The 26,900-nt window shown below is 42.4% G+C and overlaps 1 protein-coding gene across 1 annotated transcript in view; it reads left to right on the top strand.

The window, feature by feature from the left end:
* The first annotated feature begins 1,214 nt into the window (after nt 1-1,214).
* LOC122797765 (DNA topoisomerase 1-like) overlaps nt 1,215-26,900 on the top strand; it is a 420,608-nt gene continuing 394,922 nt past the window's right edge. Inside the window, exon 1 of the mRNA XM_044066287.1 lies at nt 1,215-1,391. Coding sequence (XP_043922222.1) covers nt 1,215-1,391 — 177 coding nt within the window. The remainder of the gene's footprint in view (nt 1,392-26,900) is intronic.

The raw sequence follows: 26,900 nt of genomic DNA on the forward strand, positions 1-26,900 counted from the left end.
TCACACTCTCTCTTACACACACAGTCTCTCTTTTTTTTTTTTTTAATATTTTATGCTTGCTAAACAACAGACCCGCTGCTTAGCAAGCGTAAAATTAATGGCAGCTTTTAGTTTGTTTTTTGCAGTCCGAGCTACACAGCAGCTTGATATGCTGCTGTGAAATGGTGGACTCGTTTGTCAGCAGGCATTACTTACACATTAATACCCTGCTGGAGAACGTTCATTCTCCAGTCAAGGTGGTGTTGTACAGTTTGCCCATTCTCTGACACTTTTTGTTTTATGCCTCACTTTAATGTTTGCATTTCCTTTATTTTCTGTAGTTTATTAGGTACTCATCAAAGCCAAAAAGGCAAGGACAGTCTAAATATCAGTTTTTGCTGAGACAATGTCACTTGGTTTAGACTGTTTTAAGTTGTGAGCTGTAGTTTGTTGTATGGGGCTTTGATCCCCTCATTTGCCTACTGTGTGGTTTTGAGCAAATCATTTAACAAGAAATGTCTCCAGGGTTGCCCCTGAAAAGGGACTTGAGTATCCAGTTGTCCTATCTAATAAACAAATGGTTCTACCATAGCTGTTCATTTCTTTTAAGTATAAGGTACAGGGTTTGATTCTGACCTTGGTTTACTGGCTAGGTATAAAATGTTCCTTCAGGGCAGTTAGCCTGGTATAGACCTGTGAACCTGTCATAACCATATATGCTCTGTTAACAAACACGACTCCTTTGCAGTAGGGCCCTTGAAGTCACTATTGACACAATGATGTTGAGCAGTCATAACCTGCTGTTTGTGGTACCTTTTTTTTTTTAATAATTTTCCAAGGTGACAAGAATTGCAGTATGGAGGAGTTATGTGCCAGTGCTTCTAATCCTAAGATGGGAAAGGAATGCTGGGCAGTAGAAAGTTTGAATTTACTGTATTTGTAACCAGAGGATGAGAAAAATCTACACTTGTAAGAGTATTTTAATTTCCAAGTTGGCAAAGTTGTAAGAGGGTGCAGGACATCATTGTGACCTTGTTTGTAATGTGATGGCAACATGCATAAGGTTGGGACTCTAGTGCATGTGCCACTGCCACTGGACATTTTGGTACTGTGTAGACTCTTATCTATGCATAAGTAAACCATTTTGATCTTTCAGCAAAATTCTAAGCATTGCCAAATAAAATGATACTATGTATACTTGAAAATATAACGCATTGTGTAGTATATACTGTAAAATGCATAATTCATCATTAATGACATGGTTTCAGGGAGAGAAAGACTGGCAGAAATATGAAGTTGCACGACGTCTAAAAGATGTAGTAGCTCGTATTCGTTCCCAGTACCGAGCAGACTGGAAAAATAGAGAAATGAAGACAAGACAGAGAGCAGTGGCACTTTATTTCATTGATAAGGTAAATATGTTGTTTATTTAACAAACATACTTGTCCTGTGTTATGTGCAAACAGTTCTGGCTACCTTTACAGTTAACTGACTAATAAATTGTTAATGGAAGTACAGACTTCCTATGTAGTCATCCTCTATCAGTGTGTATGATTTGAGATGGCCTCTCCTTTTCATGCTGTTTTTCTCTGAAGCTCATGCAGGTAGGAGTATGTATACTGTCTGACAGGATGTTCTGGACTTGAGGGTATGACTATCCCCTGTACTCATCATTTGTTTTCTGCCATTCACATTTGTAGCTTTAGCCAGATATTTTTCAAGGAAAGGTCCTGCATTCAGTTCCACAAAAAAAAAAAAAAATGAAGTGGTCAGTGTTCTGTAGTCACCCAATCATGTGCCAAAGCCTTCAGCATTGCCTGACTCACTTTGTGGAGAAGCATAAAGTCAAGCATCGTCAGGAATTTCCTGGTTTTAATTTGGCCACCTGAAGATGCCGGAGAAAGAAACTCTACATCTACCAAATGTCTTGCAGGATGACTGCTAAGTTTGCCTGTTGCAGGGTTTTGATAGTAAGGTGCCCAAGTTGATCCCAGTTCAGTGTTGGAGCACTGAAAAAATTTTAAGGGTATGGGCATGCCATCATCAGCCGCACCCTTTTGCAGGTAAACACAGTGACCGTGATGTGTCAGTAGCTCCATCTTACCTATCAAAGGTTGGATTTTGTTCACCATCCTGCTTTCATGTGGACAGTAAGGAAACACTGCAAAGTAATTGTCTGGCAAATCATCTTGTTTGGCACTTCACATGGTATTACAACTTGCTCTGCTAAGGAATAGTCTCATGAGTTCCCCTACTCACTGTGGATCGAGGACTCCAGCCTTGAAATCCAACAGAGTTCAGTGGCCGAGAGTGAGTGGACACTTATGCCTTTCTGTTGTAGAACTTAAAGTTCAAATGGTAGTATTAGACAGTTTGTTTGGATTTGACTTCTCAGCTGGGGAACACATGCTTGAGAAACAAGACCTGATGCCAGCGCCATACTTTGTGCAAGCCTCTCCTATCTCTGCACTATATTTGGCCAATGCACAATGACCGTTTTTGCCCTACCTCTCACTGCTCGTGTCACAAGAACAACCCCCATAAGTATTGGTCCATTTATCAAATACAGGCTTTGCCATCCCAGAGGAACTAGAAGAGTTCCCCCGTCATCTTCTTTGCCTTGGGAGGGGACTTGTTTTGGAGATGAATCTGAATGAAAGAAGCTTTTTCCCTCTTAAGTCCTGCTTGAGTCTTTTTTTTTTTTTTTTTTTTTTGAGAGAAGTTTTCAAGCCTGTTAAGTACACTGTAACCTGTCCTGTTTTCCTTCTCTCAAAATGCGACTTGGTAAGTATTGGGTAAAGGATGGAAGGAACTTTTGCTCATCTTTTCCATTGGGCTTGTGCTCAGTGATTGCATTATTTTTATTTTATTTAACATTTATTAACTGGGAAAGTTCAACTTGGAACACAGACAATTTTCAGTGGAGATCCGGGGAGAAATGCTCCAGACATGTCTTTGTAATGTGGGAGGAAACCGGAGCACCTAGAGGAAACCCACACGAATGCAGGGAGGACATGCCGACTCCACACACAAGGCACTCCAGCTGAGAATCGAACTGGAGAACCTCTTGGTGTGAGGCAACACTGTGCCATCTGCAGCCTGACAGCATCATAAGACTAATTCCTCAGCGCCAAGATGATGGTACATCAGTGGGTAAAGTCTATATTGCAGTTGCTTTTATTTGCTCTGTTTGGACATTTTCAGTAGAAAGTGCTACTGTTTAGAGTCTCTTGTCTGGTCCTTTTGGTTTCCTAAGGTACTACTAGTTGTATCAGACTTTTCTGGAGGACATCTCCCTGTATTCCTTTTTGTGGCCAGAGTATCTGCTGATGCACCTGTTGGGGTATTTGCATCATTTGATTAGGCACACTGAAGGTTTCCTAAAACCAGAAGTATTGAGTCCTATCTCAAAGGAATGTCATCATCCGTGAGGAGTTGCACAACCCCTCATATCCAGAATTCTTTTTTCCTAGGTGATTTTTTTTTGGTGCTTGCCAACCACCCCCAGCAGTTTTACTTTCCCTTTCATTCCCCCATAGTAGAGAATTACTCCAGTACAGAATGGAGTGATAGATGTCTGGAGGATCATCATACAGGCAGTCCTTAAGGATTGAAAAATAAACACTAGCGATCCAACACACAGCCAGGTTAAAACTTTTTTTTATTATTCGGTAAGCGTTTTCACAACACTAGGTTGCTTCATCAGACCATTTGACAATTCTACTGCAATGTCCATTTATATATAAGAATAAGTAAAACATGGTATCCAATCAAAAATAAGAAACCGTTAAAATATCCATTCAAAATCAACAGTACATAATAAATGAATTTGGTTTAATCCCCTATCACTTTATAGTATACATGTTATCCTATCAGAATCAGTTAAAAACTGTAATATCCAATCAGAAAACATCATCGTTGTCATGACTGGGTTATAACTTCTAAGGTTGTTCATTGTTTTGGCCGTATCTAATACTGCATGAAGGCTCAGATATCCAATCGCACAACAAATCTGAGCCAATAATCAATTCAACACAAATATGCTCCATGGTCCGATATTAAACAGGTTATACTAATTGACCAAAACTTTTCGTTTTCACTGGCAAATGTGCATTATTCTGTATGGAAGCTTGTTTGTATTGCAGTTGTTCACTGATGGTATATAAACATAAAAGACCTATTCTTGTTGCAGCATAACATTTTTGCGATATATGCTTATTTCCATTCAATTCTAAAAAAACGAATTGTGAGACTTATCTACTAATTTCATCATTCTAGACAGGATAGGCTTTATTTTAAAAACATCCTACAGGCAAACATGCATAGATTGCAAATGTAATACTCTGTGCTTCTACGATAATGTTCTTGAAATGGTGAACAACAAATAAAAAACAGTAAAGTCTTACAAAGAGCTAATGAGAGACGACTAATATTCGTTGGATGGCTTCACTATCATCTGCTGTGGTGGAAACGGACATTTCTATTTCTCCGTGTGCTTAACCACATATAAAACAACTTAAATATGATTTGAATGAGTCCGCTGTGAAACCACAAGCCAAAATAAAATATGTTCAAGTAGCCTATCTGCTAGTTTTAGAAATAAAAGTAAAATGTACATTTCTGTTTAAAATCACTATACAGTAGTATATTAATGTCTTTAAAATGGTGGACCGCCAATGAAAACATTAAAAACAAATGAAGGGCTAATAGATAATTACTCCATTGATTTATTTGATAGGTTCACTATCCTCTACTATTGGCAAAAACTAATAGTTATATATATCCTATGCTTAAACCCATTCCCAGTGTAGTAAAGAGTTTTAATAATTTTTAAGAGTAAAACCCCATCCTTTGCTCACTCCAAAGCTATTTCATTATACTCTATAATTTAATTGGAACTAAGAGAACGGAAAGGTCAATGAGAGATCTTCTTTCCAAAGAATTGTCCAGTTACATGGGCAGCATATAGGCTTACAACGTTTTAACTATTCTAGTAGATAGATTCATTCTGCTGTTATAAACAAAACTAAAACATCTTTTAGTGACAGGAACAAAGTGTTCCTTTGAATTTAATAGCATAGGTTCATAGGTTGGTACTAGGCTATCAGCCCTAGGGCCTATACAAGCCTAGCCATAACAATTCTCTGACTATTTCTTCCCACACTATTTACTTCCCTGGACCCCTGTCTAGCAGGGTGACTGACGTGATCCCTGGGATGAATTTCCTTTCTCCCATCCAATCAAGGTTCCTTTTGAAGAGGGCCAAAGAGACACTCTGCTTGACATATATGGACAGTCTATTCCAGAGTCTGGGGAGTCTCTGGGTCAGGAACCCATCCCTCCAGCATGTTTTGTTTATTGTGATGACTAGGTTTAGATCCCTGGAGTGTGTGGCTCTGAGGGTTTGGGATTTCTTTAAGTGTAGCATGTCCAACAGCTCTGGGTTTGACATGGCCTTGTATGTTAAACAGAGATTGCCTCGGAGTAGACAATATGTGACAGAGTATAGCTGGAGTGTTTTAAGGCGGTCAGCACAGGGCATCTGCTTTAGGCCTGTGATTCTTTTAGTGAGGTATTTCTGTGGCCTTTCCATCTGTTGCAGATGTCTTGAGAGGTACATACCAAATGGGGTGTTGTATTCTATAATGGGTCTAATGAGGGATGAGTACAGTGCGACAATGACATCCTTTTTTCTGGATGAAAAGCCATTAGTGATGAGGTGTGCCACATAGAGAGATTTCCTGACTGTTGTGGCGATGTGGTTTTTGAAGGTGAGACCGCTGTGTCCCTAAGTCTCTTATCACACTTTCGGTGTTTAGTGTACTGCCACCTATGTGGTAATTCACTGGTACATGTTTTTTCCCCAAGGGGATAACTATACATTTCTTGGCATTGAGCTTGAGCCCATGGCTCTGGCACCAAGCATATGTTTCTGCAAGGCCCTTTTGCAGAGTATCGGCATCATTTGGGGATTCAATAATGGCTCACAGTTTGCAGTCATCTTTGAACTTTGTTAGCCAGTGTCCCTTAGTGTTGGCCTGTACTATAGAGAAGTAGATGCCAAATAAGAGAGGTCCCAGGACTGATCCCTGAGGTACTCCACTTGCCTGGAGCTGGATTTGGAGTCAACTACTTTTACATTGTGGGTTCTGTCAGTAAGCCAGTTGGCAACCCATCTAGTGACGTAGGGATTAATGTCCAGCTTAGTAGGTTTATCTATGATTCCAGAGCACCTTTCTTAAATCGCCATTCTCCGTGTAATGAAAGGTTTTAATCGGTTTTAAAAGTAAAATCGCATCCTCTGCTCATTCATTATACTCTAATTTAATTGGAACTAACAGAGGGGAAAGGCCAATGAGAGCTCTTCTTTCCATATAATTGTCCAGTTACATGGGCAAGCATATAGGTTTACAGCGTTTTAACTATTCTAATAGATAGATTTACTCTCCGTCTTGTACATAAAACTAAAACCACTTTTAGTGACCGGAACAAAGTATTATTTTAATGGATTTAACACTGCCTTTCATCGATCAGCGGTTATGTATTTTATGAAAGGGTTGCAGTGAAAACCAGTCGTTATACGAAAACTGTTCAGTCACCAAAAAATAGACATTTGTTGAAAAAAAGACATTTCAACCAATATTGATTATGTACCACAATGCGATCGAAGAACATAAATGCATCAGTATCAATGTTGTATCTGTAAAGCATGTGCAAAGTATGTATAAGATTTTAAGAAGAAAAACAGCCGGCAGCGTTATACTCAAGCTATTTTTACAGAGCATTATCGATCTTAACATTCTTAGTAATAGCTTCTAAGTAGTTTTAATTGATTAGCGAACATGAATTTTTTTTATATTATCTGTTCTTAGGTTTCAACTGTTTTATATTATCTGTTCTTAGGTTTCAACTCGCCTGTTTTTGAGGGGAACAGGTATCCAATAGAAATTAGTCTTTTCCTAAAATTAACCAGTCACCAAGATGCATCTGCGATTCGTGGAAAGGTGCTATACTTAGTCACTATAGGTTATATATCTGGCACCAATCATAGAAGCCAAAATCAACCTATCATAAGTCTTGCCTTAAAAGCATGTAGGTTCATCTGTTCCCAGAAGTTCAAAAAATGCATTTATTACATAGATACATTATATACACTAAATTCGTAACAATGAGCTTCCAAGAAGCTTTTTAAGCAAGTCTTATGAGCAGTTAAACTTTGAACTCAGGAACTGGAAGTTCTTGCTTACAAATATGTAAAATATATATACATAGATCTAACTGAGCAACAACATGCTCTGACTATCTTTATCCATAGATGGATGCTAGCTCAAGATTTATAGCAACTTTTAAATCTCTTTAATCAGTCATCAGACAAAACATATTCTGTTTTATGAACTGTTCTTAAATCTCTACTTATAATTAGTGACTAGAGCAGAGATGCCAATAAAAAACATTTTTCTTTTGCCTGAAAGTTAGTTGATTGCCTAAATGAATTTTAAATGGGTGCTGTGCGGTATTAATTATATATGTAACTCTAGTCAAATGTACCAGTATCCATAATTGGCCTGTCAGGAATCTTAACATGAAGGCATATAAGCTTGTTCTATCTTCAAATATCCTAATAACAAACAGTTAAGGCATCAAATGCCGTTTATACATTAAATACAATAAGTCCAAAAGATATCTAACTCTGATCATACATACCAGTATTCAAACTCATCCTGTCAGGAATTTTGCCTTGAAAATATATGGCTTATTTTTATAAATCATGAATCCCAAAAAAAAATGCAGTCAGGGCATCTAGTACGATTTGTACATTGAATGTAATATTTCCACCAAACCTGTAGCAGCACAGATGTTCAAAAGACTTTTCAGATTTTCCAGAAGTAATCATCTAAGAAACTAAATACCATTCAAGCATTAAATTTCTAGGGGCACTATATTTAGAGTCCCTTATTTATGTGAGCTAGAGGTGGAGGGAAAAAGCCAAGTTTATCTAATATCTAATAACCAAAGGTATTAATAATATACTTAAATAGAGAAACTATTGACAATTCTGTGATATATCAGTTGCACCTCAGTATATAAACCTATAAACAGTCCTTTTTAACTGAGAAACTTACTTGAAGTAGGGTAAGGGCTTATTGCCTTTACTTTAAATAGGACTCAAGGACAGCAGGATTTTTACCCCAGATTTATTGCCTAAATAGATGCCACTTAAATAATCTCCTGGCTTTTAGAACAGGTTTCAGTGGAACATTACCATTAAGACCTTTTTCTCCATCTGCATACAATTTAATTATCCACCTGGTACATGGGTCTCTGTAATTGTGTTTCACTGTTGCATTCCTAACCAATGGGTTATCCTGCTCCTGGTAGCCCTCTATGCCCAAAATACCAAAGGTAAGTAAAAATGACGGTTGTCTGTTGTAAAGGACGCCAGGGCGTCTGATACAAAAGGAGGCAGCCAATGTCACTTCCTCAATCTTCCTTGCCATGGAGCCTGAAGCAGAAGCATTTCTTGCACGAGTGCCGGTCGGCAGTTTACCTTTTGTGTTTCCGACTACAAAGTTGAAGTCATCTACAGCTAAGTACCCCATTGGGGATCCTCTTTTCTTGCATTAACGAATGTCAGAAATGGTTAATAATTGTCTTAACTATGGAAAGAATATTCCCCATAGAGATTTTCATTCCTATTGTATTATTTCTTTAGGCCTTGACCACGTCATTCCTAATTGTGATCTTTGTGCTTCCTTTAATCTGCGTACTATTCGTCAGGCTAAGCTTTTAGCTAAGTATTTTGGAGTTTGGCCTAAGTTTGTCGGTATGGCATCCGCTGGTCTTCAGGCTTCGGATATCCCCAAGAAGCATAAGGATAAGATCGCAACAGGCTTCCGAAGGTGAAGTCCTCAGATGATGATAGGTTGATCGCCAGTCATGTGGTAGCCAGTAAGGTGCCTTTGCAGCCCCTGCAGCCCACAGATTTTCAACCTCAGGCCTCTGTTGAGATGATTTCTGAGGTCCCCAGGCCATCAGCGTCCATTTTGCCTTCTGACCTTCTGCCTGTTGCCTCTTCAGCTGGATCTGGAGCCACAAAGCTGACTCCGGTGCACGAGACTTCAGTTCATTGTTCCAGCAAGCTCATACCGATGACTTCGGCTGCAACTTTGGCAGCTGCCAAGCCTCCCAAGTCTTTTAGACTTGCATGTAAATCTTCCAGTCGTAAGCCTGTGAAGAAGTAGGCTCCAGGTTCCTCTTATTGCCCTCATTCTCAAATGGTTAAAATGCCTGATGGCCTTTTGACTCTTATTAGGGGTTCACAGCCTCCTCCTTCAAAAAAAGGTAGGGATGTCTCTCCTCTGAGGCTTTGTCCTGTTCAGGTTTGGATATTTCTAGTATTTCTGTGAATGAAGAAGTTTCTCAAGCTTTCTTTCCTTTTGAGGATTCAGTTGCAGAGGAGTCCATCCCTTATGCTTCTCCAGAAGATTTCTCTTTTGGTGATACTTTGCATACTCTCAGGGAACATTTTAAATGGGAAAGTCAGGATTATCTCCTTTCTAAGAAAAGAATGAGGGAGTTTTTGTATTTGCCTTAGCATAAGCCTTTGGCTATTCCTCCTGTGTTAGAAGTGGTTGATGATGTGTTTCTGGAAAATTCCTTAACTCCAAATTCGGTTCCTCCTGCTCCCAGGAAACCTGACAGGTACTACAGAGTCCCTGATTTTCATTTGTTTCTTTTCAGGAATCCGTTGGCTGATCTAGAGGTTATTTCTCAAGGCCCTAAAGGAGTTAAGGCCACTGTTACTAAAAATCCTGTTCCTTCTGATAGGGAATACAGGAACCTAGATAGGTTGGGCAAAAAGGATTATACCTCTGCCACTCTTGCTATTAGGTTCACTAATTGTCTTTTTCATATGCTGAAGTACCAGCAGCACACATTGGAAGCTATTAAATCTAGGATAGCAGGTGCGCCTCAGTTGGCGGAGTGTAAGGATATGCAGGATTTGCTGAATTCTGCCAGTGTAGTCAATAAGCATTCTTTACATTGTGGCTTTGACATTCTAGAAGCCTCCTATAGGGCTACAGCTACTGGCTCTATTATTAGAAGGCACGCCTAGCTCAGGGAGCAGCCCCTACCAGAGTATGTTAAGGCTAAGCTTTTAGATGTACCTTTGCATAAGGACAGTCTTTTTGGCAGCAAAGCAGAGGAAGTGCTCAAGAAGATGGGAAGACAAGGCCAAGTCTATGAAGGCAGACTTTCTGCAATTTCAGCCTCCTCGCTTTAGCAGGAATTACCCCTTCTAAGAGTTGGATGTTCCCTGATACTAGCAGACAGAGCTGTTCTAGGACTAGAGGTTATAAATCGTCTAGGGGGAGGGGGGGGCTACCCCTCAAAGGTCTAAGTGTTGGCAGGCTTCCTCTTCCAAGGCAGGAAGTTTTAAACCTGCATCTAAACATTCTCAAGACTCTGTCCAACTTCTGCCTGTTCTTGCCTGCCCGGAGAGTCCTTAAGGGGAAAGGTTGGCCCTGTTTGCAAATGTTTGGGCCACCATCACAGACGACAAATGGGTACTCAGAACTGTATCCCTAGGGCACAAGTTTTCTTTCCACACCTTTCCAGTACCCAAAGGATTCCAAGATGCTCCTCCAAACCAAAGGACAGACGTAGAAAAGCAAGTTTTGTCTCTGTTACATCTGGGAGAACTAGAATCAGTTCCTGCTCAGCAGGTAGGCCAGGAACTCTATTCCAGACTTTTCCTAGTTCCAAAAAAAGAAGGCACCTGTCATCCTATCCTGGATCTATCCATCCTGATTACCTTGATAATTCCAAAGTCCAAAATGCTCACTTTGCATTAGTTACTGCCAATGTTAGAAAAGGATTCCTGGCTGGTAACACTGGATCTCAAAGAAGCTCATCTGCACATCTCTATCAGGGAAAGTTGCAAGCAATACCTTCGTTTCAGGGTGGGCAAGCAACATTATCAATTTTCTGTGCTACCCTTTGGCTTATCTACTGCTCCCAGAGTTTTCACAAAGTGCCTGGCTCCAGTCATTGCTATTTGCAGGCAAAAGAAAATTCAGATTTATCCATACTTGGACGACTGTCTAATTCAAGCAAATTCTTAGAACAGCTGCTAAAGGATCTAGAATTGACGGACTCCTCTCTCTTCCCTGGGTTACACTCTCAACGTGGAAAAATCAAAAATGGTGCCATCCAAAGAGATTACATTCCTGGGAGCGAGCACACACAGCCACCCAGATGATATATCTCACCCAGGAGACGCAGACAACTCTTTCAATTTACTTCAAGGATTTGACAAGCCTGTCCCAGCTCCCTGCAAGCAAATACCTGCAAGCTCTGGGATTCATGTCCTCTTGCATTCTCATGATTCCATATGCAAAACTGCATACGAGGAAATTGTAATGGTACCTCAAGAACACTTGGTGTCAACACACACAGGATCTGGATGTGATAATTCCTCTGCTTCCATGTCTGTGGACAGAGTTTCTTTGGTGGACGGCAGCCTGTCTACAGAACAAGGGCATGCCTTTTCACCCACCCCCGGCCAATCAAGTTCTTACCACAGATGCATAGTACTATGCCTGGGGAGCTCATCTGGATGACAGATGCTTACAGGGAAGTTGGAATGTCCAGCAGATGCACCTGCACATAATTTTAAGAGTTGATGGCAGTCCAGCAGGCTTTACTAGCTTTCAAGCATCTTCTTTCTCCAGGGACCCTTCTTGTGAGGACAGACAACACCACAGTCATGTGGTACATCAACAAGCAAAGGGACTCATTCTTACCTCCTGTGCAGCCAGAGCATGAGTCTTTGGTCCATAGCAGCATCCCTGGGCCTGCATCTCCTAGCTCAGTTTCTTCCAGGAAGGCTCAATGTTTTGGCAGACCAGTTGAGCAGACAGACCCTGGATCCTCACAAGTGGCAGCCGAACAGAGCAGTTTTTTTACAGCATCATTCAACGTTGGAGCTTTTCTGTCCAGACAACCATCTTCTACCTCTTTTTTGCATCAGACAGCATCACAACAGAGCCTGGAGAGTGGATGCCCTGTTCTTCCCTTGGACGTTGCTGTCAGTATATGCCTTCCCTCCTCTTCCCAGAGTGTTGTTGAAGATCAAGGATGAACGACCATGGACTATTATCACAGCTGCGGACTGGTCCAGGCAGCATTGGTATCCACTGCTTTGCAGTCTCTCCCAATTTCCTCCTTGGCATCTTCCTCTGAAGCCAGATCTTTTGGTTCAGGAAGGGGTAAACGTTCTACATCCTCATTTTCAGTCTCTCCATTTGGCAGGTTGGCTCATTGTATGACTCCATCCTGTTCTTCCCTGTCCCAGCATGTGGTTGATGTGCTGAAGGAGGCCAGGAGGCCTAACACTAGGAAGTCTTATGCTGGCAAATGGGATAGATTATCTCTTTGGATGCAAGCTAGAGGGGAATCTTCTCAGCCTACCCTTCCTCTGATCCTGGAATACCTGGCTGATTTACTTCAGGCTGGTCTTTCTTTTTCCTCTATCAAGCTCCATGCTTCAGCCATTTCTGCTCATTGTTCTTTTGAACAACCCATTTTCTCTCATCCTCTTACAATGTTTCTCAGAGGTGCTTGCAACTTAAAACGTCCCAGAAGGGTGCCTACTCCAGCCTGGGATCTTAATTTTGTTCTAGAGAAACTCACTCTTCCTCCTTTTGAGCCAGCTGCCACTGCAGATTTGAAGTTTCTCTCATGGAAGACTGCTTTCCTCTTGGCTATAACTTCAGCAAGGAGGGTTTCAGAGCTACAGGCTTGGATGGCTGTATAGCCTTTTCTTATTTTCCATGCAGATCATCGTGTCTCTCTGAGAACTAACCCCTCCTTTATGCCTAAGGTGGTTTCTAGCCTGATTCTTTGTCCATACACCTTCCTACCTTTTTTCCTAATCCTCTAAATAGAGAGGAGAGGATCCTGCATTCTCTTGATGTGCATAGACAGCTCAGGTTTTACCTGGACAGGACTAAAGACCTTTGGAAATCAGCTCAGCTATTGGTCAATGATGTCCTTCAAGAATGCAACTGCAGTCATAACATGTGGGTTGTCCTGCCTCAGGCAGCCCTCGGTCGGCCGGATTCCAAAGTCTGGGTCCGACGTCGGCTGATGTCGCATTTCTCTCCGTCAGAGCAGCTGGAGTACATAAGCATCAGCCGACGCCATTTTCTTCAGTCTTTCTTGCCGCGCGGTGCCCGAAGCAGAAGCAGTTCAAGTGCCGGTTGGTCAGCTCCTGTATTCTATGATACCGAAGTCATCAAAAAAGCTAAGTACCCCGTTGGGGACCTTTTCTTGCCTCAGCCGATGTCAGAAATTACTGAAAAAATTAACAATTGTCTTTTTTGTGGTAAACAAATACCTCATAGGGATTTCCACTCTTACTGCCTCCCTTGCCTGGGCCCAGACCACGACGTCTCGGCCTGTGTAGCCTGTGCTCACTTCAACAAGCGCACTCTCAGGTGCCTGGCGGGGTTCGCTGAAGACTTTTTCGGCGGTAAATTTGCTTATACCATGCCGTCAGATCTTCCGACATCGCAAACTCCCAAAAAGCGAAAAGACCGGGACCGACATCCTCGGCCCACGTCTACTACCGACTCCACGCCAAAACCTACCGCGAGTGCTCCGGTTCCCTCTGAGACGGTCTCTCCACTGCTCCGAACCGAAGGCACCGCATTACCGACGACTCCGATCCAAGACATTACTCCGACGCCAGTTATAGATTTTCCTCCGGATACCGAAACCGAGGAAATGCCCGAGACCATTGCTGTAGACAAGGTCACTCCTGCACGTGGAGCTGCCAGGCCCCCTATGGCCATGTCTATTAAGGCCTACACTAGGGCTAAGGCAGCCAGCAAAACAAATCATATTACTCCTAGAGCCTTACCTCAGCCGACTCCGGAGACACAAATTATGTCCATGGCTGCTGATTTAATTTCCATGATTAGAGGTTTGCAGACCCATCCTGAGAGAGCATCCCAGCCTCCTCCTGATAAAAGGCCCCGGGTTGAACCCTCTGACCCTACTCCTTCAGATGAAGACTCTGAGGGCTCTGTCCACTCTGATAGCCAGGAAGAGCTCTTCCAGACCTATGAGGACTCTGATGCAGAAGATTCCATACCTTCGGCCTCCCCTCCTGAGGATATTTCCTTTGGGGAAGTTCTGCACACCATGAGGGAACATTTCAAGTGGCAGGGCCAGGAATATTCTGATTCCAGGAAACGCCTTAGAACTTTCCTTAAGAAGCCTCAGCACAGGCCCTTAGCTATCCCTCCTGTACTTGATGTTCTGGATGATTTGTATTCTGATTCTAGTGCTACCCCTGATACTCTCCCTCCTGCACCAGCCAAGCCAGACAGGTATTACAGGGTCCCAAAAACTCATTCCCATTTATTCAGGGCCCATACTGTTGATTTGGAAACTATTTCACAGGGGCCTAAAGGAGTTTCAGCCTCCACCTCAAAAAATCCTTTGCCTTCCAACAGGGAAGCAAGGTCATTAGAGAGATGGGGTAAAAAGGTTTACACTTCCACTACTTTATCTATGAGAGCTTTAAATTGCCTTTTTCACATGTTCCAATATCAGGATTATCTCTTAGAAGATTTACAGAAAACACTAGCTTCTCCTGATCCTTTAGACAGGAAGACTTTGCAGGAAGCTGTACATAACACTCAGCAAGTAAGCAATCACTTCCTGCAGTGTGGGTATGATGCACTGGAAGCTTCATGTAGGGCAGCTATGACAGGGGCAGTGATGCGAAGACATGCTTGGTTAAAAGATCAACCTCTACTAGATCATGTAAAAGCAAAACTTCTGGATGCACCTCTGGAAAAGAACAAGCTTTTTGGTGCAAATGCTAAGGATGTGCTAAAGACCATCGAAGAAAAAGCAAAATCAGTTCAAACTGTAAAGGATTTCCTCCAGGTTCAACCCCCCAGATTCAGTAGGAATTGGCCTTCAAAAAACTGGTCCTTTCCTAATCCAGAAAAGTTTCAAAGGGGTAAGAACAGACGTGGCCGAGGAAGAGGCCAATACAGAGGCCCTTACAGGGGACGTCAATGGCAGCCAGGGAACCAAAGAGTTAACGCAGGGGTTTCTCCTGCCCAACAACCACAATCTCAATGACTTTCCTCTACTACCGCCTACCAGGGAACTAGAAGCTCCCTTGGGCGGGAAATTATCTCTGTTTGCAGAAAACTGGCACAGACTGACAAAGGACAAATGGATTTTGGACATTGTAGACCGAGGGTACAGGTTTCATTTCCATACCTTACCAAGGAAACAAGGCATGCCAAATCTACCACAACATCAAAGGGTAGAGGCTATCAAGAAAATCTCTCTGCTAACTCAAATGAAAGCAATAGAAAGAGTTCCACAACAAGAACAGGGGTTTTACTCAAGACTGTTTCTTGTTCCAAGAAAAGAAACTCAATGGAGACCAATACTGGACTTGTCCGCATTAAACACCTTTCTCATAGTACCAAAGTTCAAAATGCTGACTCTACAGCAACTCCTTCCCATGCTGGGCAAGGAGTCGTGGCTGATCACTCTGGACCTCAAGGAGGCATACCTGCATGTCCCTATCAGACACAGTTGCAGAAGATACCTCAGATTTCTTGCAGGGCCAGAGCATTATCAATTCTCAACATTGCCATTTGGCTTATCTACTGCGCCCAGAGTGTTTACAAAATGCCTGGCTTCAGTAATTGCTCATTGCAGGCTCCAGGGTATACAAATTTACCCGTACCTGGACGACTGCCTCATACAAGTGGATGACAAATTGATGTTGACAAAAAATCTAGAATGTCATACGATTACTTCAAGCTCTGGGATACACAGTCAACTTCCAAAAGTCAAGACTGCAGCCATCCCAGCAAATAATCTTCTTAGGAGCCAAACTAGACACAGCCTCTCAAATGGCTTACCTGACAGAAGACAAGCAAGAGAAGTTAACTCAGTACTTCAAAGGTTTAGCAAAACTCACCCAGATGACTGCAAGGAGATTCCTACAGGCCCTGGGTTACATGGCATCCTGCATTCTACTGGTTCCATTAGCAAAACTACACATGAGAAAGCTTCAATGGTACCTAAAAAGCGTTTGGTCTCAGCACAGCAACAACTTGGAGACAATCATACCACTCATTCCATGCCTACAAAAGGAATTCCAATGGTGGGCTTCGGTGAGCCAGGAAAACACAGGTTTGTCATTCAAAAAAACCACAGATAACAGACCATGACTACAGACGCCTCAGACCTCGGATGGGGGGCGCACATGGAAGGCAGGTGTATACAAGGACAATGGTCTCCAAAGGAAACACATCTGCATATAAATCAAAAGGAAATAAATGCTGGCAGTAATGCATGCTATCGAGGCTTTTCAAAACCAACTCCAGCAAGGCCACTTAATGATACGGACAGACAACACCACTGTGATGTGGTACATAAACAAGCAGGGGGGCACTCACTCTTACCCCCTTTGCAGACTGACAATGCAGCTTTGGGAGAAATCACTGAGTCTAAACATCCAGTTGCAATCACAGTTTGTTCCAGGAAAAGACAATGTGTTGGCGGACAGCCTAAGCAGGATCTTCACAGACCCACACGAGTGGAGGTTGCATCCGAAGGCTTTCAGACAACTCACTTCGACATGGGGCAAGCCAGAAGTGGACCTATTTGCCTCTCACCTCAATCATCTACTACCAAAATTTTGCACTAGGACATACCATCCAAAGGCTTGGAAAATAGATGCTCTTTCATTCAACTGGAACTCCCTAGCAATCTATGCATTCCCACCTCTGCCACTGATGACCTCAGTATTACTAAAGATCAAAGCAGAGAAGCCCAAGGGAATATTAATAGCTCCGGATTGGCCAAGACAACACTGGTACCCACTACTATGGAGCATATGTCACACCAGGAGGTGGGCCCTCCCTCAGTGGCCTCTACTTTTGACTCGGCACAATTTCGAAACACTGCATCCAAACCTTCACACTCTGCAGCTAACAGCCTGGGAGATCCCATAAATGAATTCAACTTACCTCTCTCCAAGGAAGTTCAGCGGATACTAACAGAGGCTTGAAGACCATCCACCAGAAAGGTCTACTTAGCAAAGTGGAAAAGATTCAGCAATTGGAATACCAGCAAAGGGCATGATGCATCATTACTGAACATCCCACTTATCTTGGAATATTTGGCAGATATGTTACAGAGTGGCCTCTCATATTCTTCAATAAAAATACATGCATCTGCTATTTCAGCTAGATACAACACTGATCCTCCTGTTTTTTCTCACCCTTTACTAAGACAATTCCTCAGGGGAATCAAGAACATTAAGCCACCAAGAAAAGCCCCAGTGCCAGCCTGGGACCTCAATTTTGTCTTAGAAAAACTGACTCTACCTCCTTTAGAGCCAGCAGCTTCAGTTGACTTGCAATTTCTCTCATGGAAAACAGCCTTCCTGTTGGCAATTACCTCAGCAAGAAGGGTTTCGGAACTACAGGCCCTAATGGCAATACCACCCTTTATTATTTTCCACAGAGACAGGGTTTCATTAAGGACCAACCCTACCTTTATGCCAAAGGTGGTATCTAGGGTTTCTCTAAATCAAGCCATTCATCTGCCTGCCTTCTTTCCCAATCCTGAGAATAAGGGGGAAAGGCGTTTACATACCTTGGACATTCATAGACAACTTCGATACTACCTGGACAGAACAAAGGCCAGTAGGAAGTCTGAACAGCTTTTTGTAGCTTACCCCTGCAGTCCAAGGAAAAGCAATTTCAAAACAGACTATTTCTAAATGGATTGGACATTGCATCAGATTCTGTTATTCCTTTCATGGAAAGACTGTTCCAGCCTATGTCAGACCACATTCCACCAGAGCTACAGCCACCTCTACAGCATTTTTAAGAGGGGTGCCTACAAAGGACATTCTAGAAGCTGCTACATGGAGCTCCGTGCATACATTCTCAAAACACTATAATCTCCCCCTATATTCCAGATCCAGAGCAGGCTTTGCTTCGGCAGTCCTGCAGGGTTTGATTGCCACACCATCTTTTTCCTAGAGCATACCTCCTCCCCCAGCTAAGCTATGGTATTCTACCCACATGTTATGACTGCAGTTGCATTCTTGAAGGACATAGTACAGTTTTGTACCTACCATAAATGTAGATGTCCGAGAGACATGCAACTGCAGTCGGGTTTTCCCTCCCTCCATACCCCTCTTGCTTAGGGCCCACTCCTATCCCCCTCACTCTTAGCTGGGGATATCTGTTATGGTGTATTTGTTTTATTGCTCATGTATTTGTTTGGAATCCTGTTTATGTCTACCAATTTGATTACAGCCTTCCTTGGAGGGCACCTGGCATCTGGGGCAAGAAACACTGAAGAAAATGGCGTTGGCTGATGCTTATGTACTCCAGCCACTCTGACGTCGGAGAGAAATGCGACATCAGCCGACGTCGGACGCAGACTTTGGAATCCAGCCGACCGAGGGCTGCCTGAGGCAGGACAACCCACATGTTATGACTGCAGTTGCAGGTCTCTCGGACATCTACATTTATGGTAGGTACAAAACTGTACTTTTTCCCTGGAGCCTAGGGGCAAGGCTGTTTCTAAGCAAACCATTTCTAAATGGATTGCTCATTGTATTACTTTTTGTTATTTCTTTCATGGCAAGGTTCCTTCTCAAGGGGTTAGGACCCACTCAACTAGAGCAGCTTCCACTTCTGCAGCCTTTTAAAGGGGTTTCCCTACTAAAGACATTTTGGAAGCTGCCACATGGTCTCCTGTTCACAGCATTATAATTTGCCTTTGTTTTCGAAAGCCAGGGCAGGGTTTGCCACTGCTGTTCTGCAGGGCATTATCTCCAATCCTTGATTCTGTTGGTTCCTCCTCCCTTTTCTCTGAGCTTTGGTAATCAACCCATTGGTTAGGACTGCAACAGTGAAACACGAACATAGTACAGTTGTGTACACTTTACTATAAATGTAGATGTTTGAATGTATTCACTGTTGCAGTCCTGCTTTCCCTCCCTCCTTCCCCCTTTTTTCTCTTTTCCTAAGGTACAGGCTAAATTTAGTTTAAACCTTGATGTCCTTCAAGGATGCATCCGCAGTCCTTACAAATGGGTTGTCCTGTCGTCAGGCAGCCCTTCGGTCGGCCGGATTCCAAAGTCTGGGTCTGGCTTCGGCTGGTGTCGCACTTCACCCGACGTCATAGCTGCAGTTACTCGGGTATAAAGGCATCAGCCGACGCCATTTTCCTCAGTCTTTCTTGCCGCGTGGCGCCCGAAGCAGAAGCTGTTCGCAAGTGCCGGTCGGTCAGATCCAGAGATTACTACTACCGAATACTTCAACTACTACCGAAGACTTCTAAAAAGCTAAGTGCCCCGTTGGGGACTCTTTCTTGCCTCAGCCGATGTCAGAAAAAGTGAATAACTGTTTAACTTGTGGGAAACAAATACCTCATAAAGATTTCCACTCTTACTGCTTACCTTGTTTAGGCCCAGACCACGACGTAGCAGCTTGTCTAGCCTGTGCTTCTTTTAACCGACGGACGCTTAGAAGTCGGTCGGAATTTGCTGAGCAGTTTTTCGGCTCTGATTTTGCTTATATTATGCCGTTGGATCCTCCGACTTCACAAATATCCAAAAACGCAAGGAAAAGGACCGACACTCGCGGTCCGCGGTTTCGGCCGAAACTGCGGTTAAGCCAACCGCGAGTGTCTCGGTTTCAGCTGAAACCGAGCAAGCGGTTCTTCCTTCAGCTGAAAACATGCCTTCTACCGAGGCCTCTTCTAACCTGGTGGAATCGGCTTCTGAAATCCAGCCTGCAGTTGCGGTTTCTCAGGAATTATCTGACACTATTCCCTTGGATATTTCAACCCCTGCACATGGAGCTGCTAGGCCTCCTGCAGCCATGTCCATTAAGGCCTTTGCCAGGGCTAAAGCAGCTAAAGCTACAAAATCTGTGCCTGTTAAGACCCCCTCTCACAGGCCCAGCTCCAGTTCCCAAATGCTTTCTCTAGCAGAGGATCTCATTTCTTTAATCTGGGGATCCCAACCTCATCCAGACAGGGCCTCTCACCCACCTCCAGAGAAGAGGCCTAGAGCAGAGCCCCCTGAGCCAGTGTCCACAGATGATTCCTCTGATGATTCAGATAATACAGACCCTCCAGAGGCTCCTTATTCCCTTACGAAGACTCTGATGCTGAAGAGTCCATCCCTTCTGCCTCTCCACCTGAGGAATTTTCCTTTGGGGAAACCTTGCATGCTATGAGGGAACAATTTCAGTGGCAGGGCCAAGATTTTTCAGACTCCAGGAAAAGGCTTAGATTACCTTTTTGCATTTGCCACAACATAGGCCTTTAGCTATACCTCCAGTTCTTTCTGTTGTAGATGATGCATTTAATGATGCTTGTACTGCTAAAAATACCCTCCCCTCTGAAAGGGAATCCAGGTCCTTAGAGAGATGGTGTAAAAAAGTTTACACTTCTGCTACTCTGTCAGCTAGGGCTTTGAACTGTCAATTTCATATGATCCAATATCAAGAATTTATGCTAGACCAGTTAACTAAAAAACTGTCCTCTGATGAACCTTTAGATAAGAAGTATGTTCAGGAAATGGTACATAACATTCAGCAAGTTAGTAACCATTCTTTAAAATGCGGCTATGATGCACTGGAGGCTTCCTTTAGATCAGCCATGACTGGCACAGTTATCAGAAGGCATGCATGGTTAAAAGAGCAGGCCTTACCGGACCATGTCAAATCAAAACTATTAGATGCTCCCATGGACAAGGTCAATTTATTTGGTTCTCCTGCACAACAGGTACTGAAGAAGATGGAAGAGAAGGCAAAATCTGTACAAACAGTGAAAGATTTCTTACAGGTCCAACCTCCAATGTTTAGCAGGAATTGGCCCTCCAAGAATTGGTCCTTTCCAGACTCCTCCAAAGCACAGAGAGGCAGGAATAGGCGTTCAAGAGGCAGAAACCAATCCAGGGGTGCCTACAGGGGACGCCAGTGGCAGGGTAACAACCAGCGAGGCACAGATGCAGCCACCACCACTGCAACAGGACAATCACAGTGACTTGGCTCTGGCACCGCCTACCAGGGAACAATTAGAAGCACCCTTAGGCGGAAAGCTAGTTTTATTTTCAAAGAACTGGCATTACATCACAAGAGAAGTGGATTCTGCAAACTATAGACCAAGGTTACAGGTTTCATTTCCATACTCTACCAGGAAAGAGAGGAATGCCAAACCTACCACCAAATCAAAAGGCAGAAGCTCTAAAACAAGTAAATCAATTATTAAAAATAAGAGCTGTGGAAAAAGTACCATATGTGGAGCAAGGAAAGGGCTTTTACTCCAGACTCTTCCTAGTACCAAGGAAAGAAAGCAAATGGAGACCTATTCTCGATCTGTCCGCTTTAAACACATTCCTCATTGTTCCAAAATTCAAAATGCTGACCCTACAGCAGCTTCTTCCCATGCTGGGCAAGGAGTCTTGGCTGGTTACTCTAGATCTCAAGGAGGCATACCTGCACGTCCCCATACGACCAGATTGCAGAAGATACCTCAGATTTCTTGCAGGATCAGAGCATTATCAATTCTCAGCATTGCCCTTTGGCTTATCTACTGCGCCCAGAGTGTTCACGAAATGCCTGGCATCAGTAATCGCTCATTGCAGGCTTCAGGGAATCCAAATCTACCCTTACCTGGACGATTGCCTGATACAAGCGGACAACAAAAACAAGCTAGCAGAAGACTTGAAAAGAGTCATTTACCTTCTACAAGCCCTGGGATATACAGTCAATATAAAAAAGTCAAGGATGATACCATCCCAAAAGATAACCTTTTGGGTGCGGAGCTGGACACATCCAAACAAATGGCATTCCTAACAGTAGAAAAACAGGAGCAACTCCCTCTCTACTTCTTGGCATTAACAAAGCAAAACCATCTAACAGCAAGAAAAGTCCTACAGGCATTGGGCTTCATGGCATCCTGCATAATATTGGTCCCACATGCCAGACTGCACATGAGAAAGCTACAGTGGTACCTAAAGAATTTATGGTCTCAGCACAAGCACAGCCTAGAAACTCACATTCCAATAATTCCATGCCTGAAGCAAGAATTCCACTGGTGGGCTCAGGCCTGTCAAACAAACGGACTGCCCTTCCACAGCACTCAACCAAGCCAAACCATCACAACGGACGCCTCAGACCTCGGTTGGGGGGCCCACATGATGGACAAATGCATACAAGGCTTATGGACTCAAGAGCAGCTGCATCTACACATAAACCTAAAGGAAATGCTGGCAGTAAAACTGGCAATTCAGGCTTTCAAACCATTTCTTCGACAAGGCCAGTTGATGATAAGGACAGACAACACCACGGTTATGTGGTACATCAACAAGCAGGGAGGCACACATTCCTACCCTCTATGCCGGATGGCCCTGGACCTCTGGAATGTGGCCCTGAGTTACAACATTCAGTTACAAGCAATTTTTGTACCAGGAAAAGAAAACACTTTAGCAGACATACTAAGCAGGACTACCACGGATGCCCACGAATGGATGCTGCATCCGGATATCTTCAAAACCATAACAAGAAAATGGGGTCTCCCAGAAATAGACTTATTTGCATCCCCACACAATCACCAATTAAAGAAATTCTGCACCAGGACGTACCATCCACTGGCATGGAAGGTGGACTCCCTATCCTTCAGTTGGAAAAATCTGACAGCATATGCATTCCCACCATTTCCTTTGATGCACAAGGTGCTATTGAAGATCAAAGAGGACCGTCCAAGGATCATTCTGATAGCTCCAGATTGTCCAAGGCAACATTGGTACCCATTACTGAGGAGCATGTCTCGGGAACAGATGTGGCCCTTACCCCTAGTTCCCTTGCTGTTAACTCAGAACAACTACAACACCCTGCATCCAAACCTGAAAACTCTGCAGCTGACTGCCTGGAACATTGCATAAGACAAATTAACCCAAATTTATCCCAAAGGGTTAAGGACATTATCTTGGAAGCTCGCAGACCTTCAACAAGGAAAACCTATTCAGCAAAATGGAAAAGATATCTCATTTGGAGTACTGCTAAAAGGGGAAGATGTGTCACTGGTAAACATAGCCAACATCCTGGAATACTTGGCAGAGCTATTCCACAAAGGCCTTTCCTACTCTTCCATTAAGATTCATGCATCAGCTATTTCAGCAGAATACGACTTGGATCCTCCAGTCTTCTCACATCCTCTGCTCAGGCAGTTTTTGAGAGGAATTAAAAATGTAAAGCCTCCTAGGAAGCCACCATTACCTGCATGGGACTTTAACTTTGTGCTAGAAAAATTGACACTTCTTCCTCCTTTCGAACCAGCAGCAACAGCAGAATTGCAATACTTATCATGGAAAACTGCTTTCCTGCTGGCAATCACTTCAGCAAGAAGGGTTTCTGAGCTACAGGCATTAATGGCAGTACAGCCCTTTTTGATCTTCCATCAAGATAGTGTCCATGAGAACAAATCATACTTTTATGCCTAAGGTGGTCTCCAGAGTATCTTTAAATCAGGCTATCCACCTACCTACATTCTTCCCCAACCCACAGAACAGGAGAGAAAGACTGTTGCATACCTTGGATGTACACAGGCAATTACGCTACTACCTGGACAGGACCAAGAGCAATAGAAAAACTGACCTGCTACTGGTAGCATATGCAACAGGAATGGAAGGGAAAGCAATTTCAAAACAGACAATATCTAAGTGGATAGGAAATTGCATTAGATTTTGTTACTCCTACCATGGAAAGAAAACTCCAGAAAACATCAGGCCTCGCTCTACAAGAGCTACAGCCACTACCGCAGCTTTTCTACGAGGAGTGGCTACCAAAGACATTTTAGAGGCTGCTACTTGGAGCTCCGTGCATACATTTGCCAAGCATTATAATTTACCTTTATACTCTAGATCCCGAGCAGGTTTTGCCACTGCTGTTTTGCAAGGGATCTTAACTGCACCATAATTCTACCTTTCCTCCTCCCCCAGTTTGGCTATGGTATTCTACCCATTTGTAAGGACTGCAGATGCATCCTTGAAGGACATAGTACAGTTTTGTACCTACCATAAATGTAGATGTCCGATAGGAATGCATCTGCAGTCAGGATTACCCACCCTCCTTCCCCTCTGTGGTACTCCTAGGGTATTTACCCCTCTTATAGCTAGCTGGGGCAATCTATTATGGTGTATTTGTTTGTATATATGTACATACATGCTTATCTTTTGTTTGCTCTCTAATATTTGGAATCATTGGCATTTATCCAAATTTAGTCCTCCTAGAGGGCACCTGGCATCTGGGGCAAGAAACACTGAGGAAAATGGCGTCTGCTGATGCCTTTATACCCGAGTAACTGCAGCTATGACGTCGGGTGAAGTGCGACACCAGCCGAAGCCAGACCCAGACTTTGGAATCCGGCCGACCGAAGGGCTGCCTGACGACAGGACAACCCATTTGTAAGGACTGCAGATGCATTCCTATCGGACATCTACATTTATGGTAGGTACAAAACTGTACTTTTTCTGGGGGCTTCTGACTGTTATAGCAAGAAAGACTGAGGAAGTGACCTTGGCTGCCTTCTTTTGTATCGGATGCCCTGTTGTCCTTTACAACCGACAGCCGATGTCATTTTTTACTTACCTTTGGTATTCTGGCCGATCAAGGGCTACCAGTAGCTGGATAAAACCATTGGTTAGGACTGCAACAGTGAATACACTCTTAACATCTACATTTATGGTAAGTGTACACAACTGTACTTTTCTTATATCACCTAAGCGCTGACTATTGTGTAGCAATTTTGTACCCATAAATTTAAACTTATGGTCAGTTGTAGTATGCTGTATGTGTTTACTTAATGCTTTAGTGTTGTCACCTGTTCCAATACTCTATAGGTGCTCCCTTATTCTGTCCCTGAGACGCCTATTAGTTTTTGCTGTATAAAAATGATTCACACATCACACATTGTGCTAAATAAATTAGTTTTATAGTATTACAATTCACTTCTAAACTGATATTCTTTCTTGTTAATAGGATGTATGAAACTACCTGTATTATTTATATATTGGCAGTAAGAACATTTGCCACATGGGCGAGTGCCTTTTTGTCTAGCTTCATTGCATTGTGTTGCTACTATGTTCCAATGACATAGAACCCTTTTAATGGATTTTTTATTCTTATATCTAAATTGAGGCTGATTACCTACAACTTCCTTGATTTTACCTCTAATTAAAATATTCCAGTACTTTGTATAATGTCTGTTATATATTTTACATTATTAGAGTAAAACATACTTATCTTTGCATTACTGTCATTGCTGTCTTGTATACTTATATTGCATTCTATATCACGTTTTTTCTGAAAAAAAGGTCTTGCTGTAGTAGTTCTTAACTGATGCACCTCTTCCATAACATTTGTCACCTCTGCCTTTTTATAGCCCCTCTCCATTAAATTATCAGTAAGTTTGTCTATTTTCTTTGTAATACTCCTTGGTATCTGGATTTAGCCTTGGTGTCCTCATCTCCTGGCCCATAACTATATTTGAAAAAATGTATTTGGGGTGCATACTTCTGCGGCGTTATACTTTATTACAGAGGCAAGGTTTTCTGTGTAGTCCTGTATTAGACTTCCCATCTGTTATTTCAATATGTACGCCTAAGAACTCAGTCATTTGTGAAGATGGTTAGACGTCAAATTTAAGATAGGAGTGGTATTTTCTATATTCTTCAAATTCTTTGAAGACTTTTTTTTCCTTTCCATAACAAAAATATATTGTCAACAAAACGTCTGTAAAATGGTATAAATCTACTATAAATTGAATTCTCCACCACATAGTGCATTTCCCAAGTGGCCATAACCATATTTGCGTAGCTATCTGCACAAGCGGCGCCCACAGATACACCATCTATTTGCAGGTAATATTTGCCTTTACAACTACATTATTGGTCAAAACTAAATTCATATCAGTGGCTAGTTGTTGAATAAGTTTGTCATAGTTACTATGCTGCAGTAAATAATTAGTTATAGCGCTGATTCCTTCTTCATTAGGAATGGTAGTAAATAAGGACCATATTGACCAAATACATGCTATTAGTATCCTGTCTATATTGGTTTCAAAATTATGCAAATCTTGTAAGAATTGTTTTGTGTCCCTTAAGATGTATTGCTTGTTTAGTACTGAAGGTGCTTTTCTATATATTGAAAATGGTTCTGTGAGCCAACCTGCCCCATGTACTACTGGTCTTAGCGGTGGCTTTGTTGGATTCTTATATATTTTAGGAGTTCCTTGGATAACCGGTGTCGTAGGGTACTCACTCCTAAAGTAATCTGCTAGCTCTACATTTATCTCCCTTAAAGCTACTAATTCTGCTAGCAATTGATCTATATCCTTCTGTATTTTCCTTCTATACTGTAATGTAATTGATTTATATGTAGATACATCAATTAGCATATTTAACATAGTTTGATCATATGTTGTATCCTTGACCTCAGTGAGGCTACCTTTATCAGCTGGTTTTATAACTATGCTACTGTTATGTAGAGTGTGCAAAGATTTCCTTTCATTAAATGTATTTTTATATCTACCTGTATGGTTATTGTTTCTGTTATACAGATCATTGATTTCATTAATACTTATTTTTCGAAAAAGCTTCCACAGTGGATGTAACATTGGAACCATAGTACTAGTGTTTTTATGTTAGCATGTTATTTTGTAGATCACATAGTTAATCTTGAGCATAACATTTCATAAGAACAACAAGTTTCATATTACTGTCTGTAATGAGGCTTAAGAAATGTAATGCTTTCTGTTTTACATTCACCTTTTTGTAAGTT

This window comes from Protopterus annectens, chromosome 3.part1, assembly GCF_019279795.1.
Source record: "Protopterus annectens isolate FY-2018-M chromosome 3.part1, PAN1.0, whole genome shotgun sequence".
Taxonomy (NCBI): Eukaryota; Metazoa; Chordata; order Ceratodontiformes; family Protopteridae; genus Protopterus; species Protopterus annectens.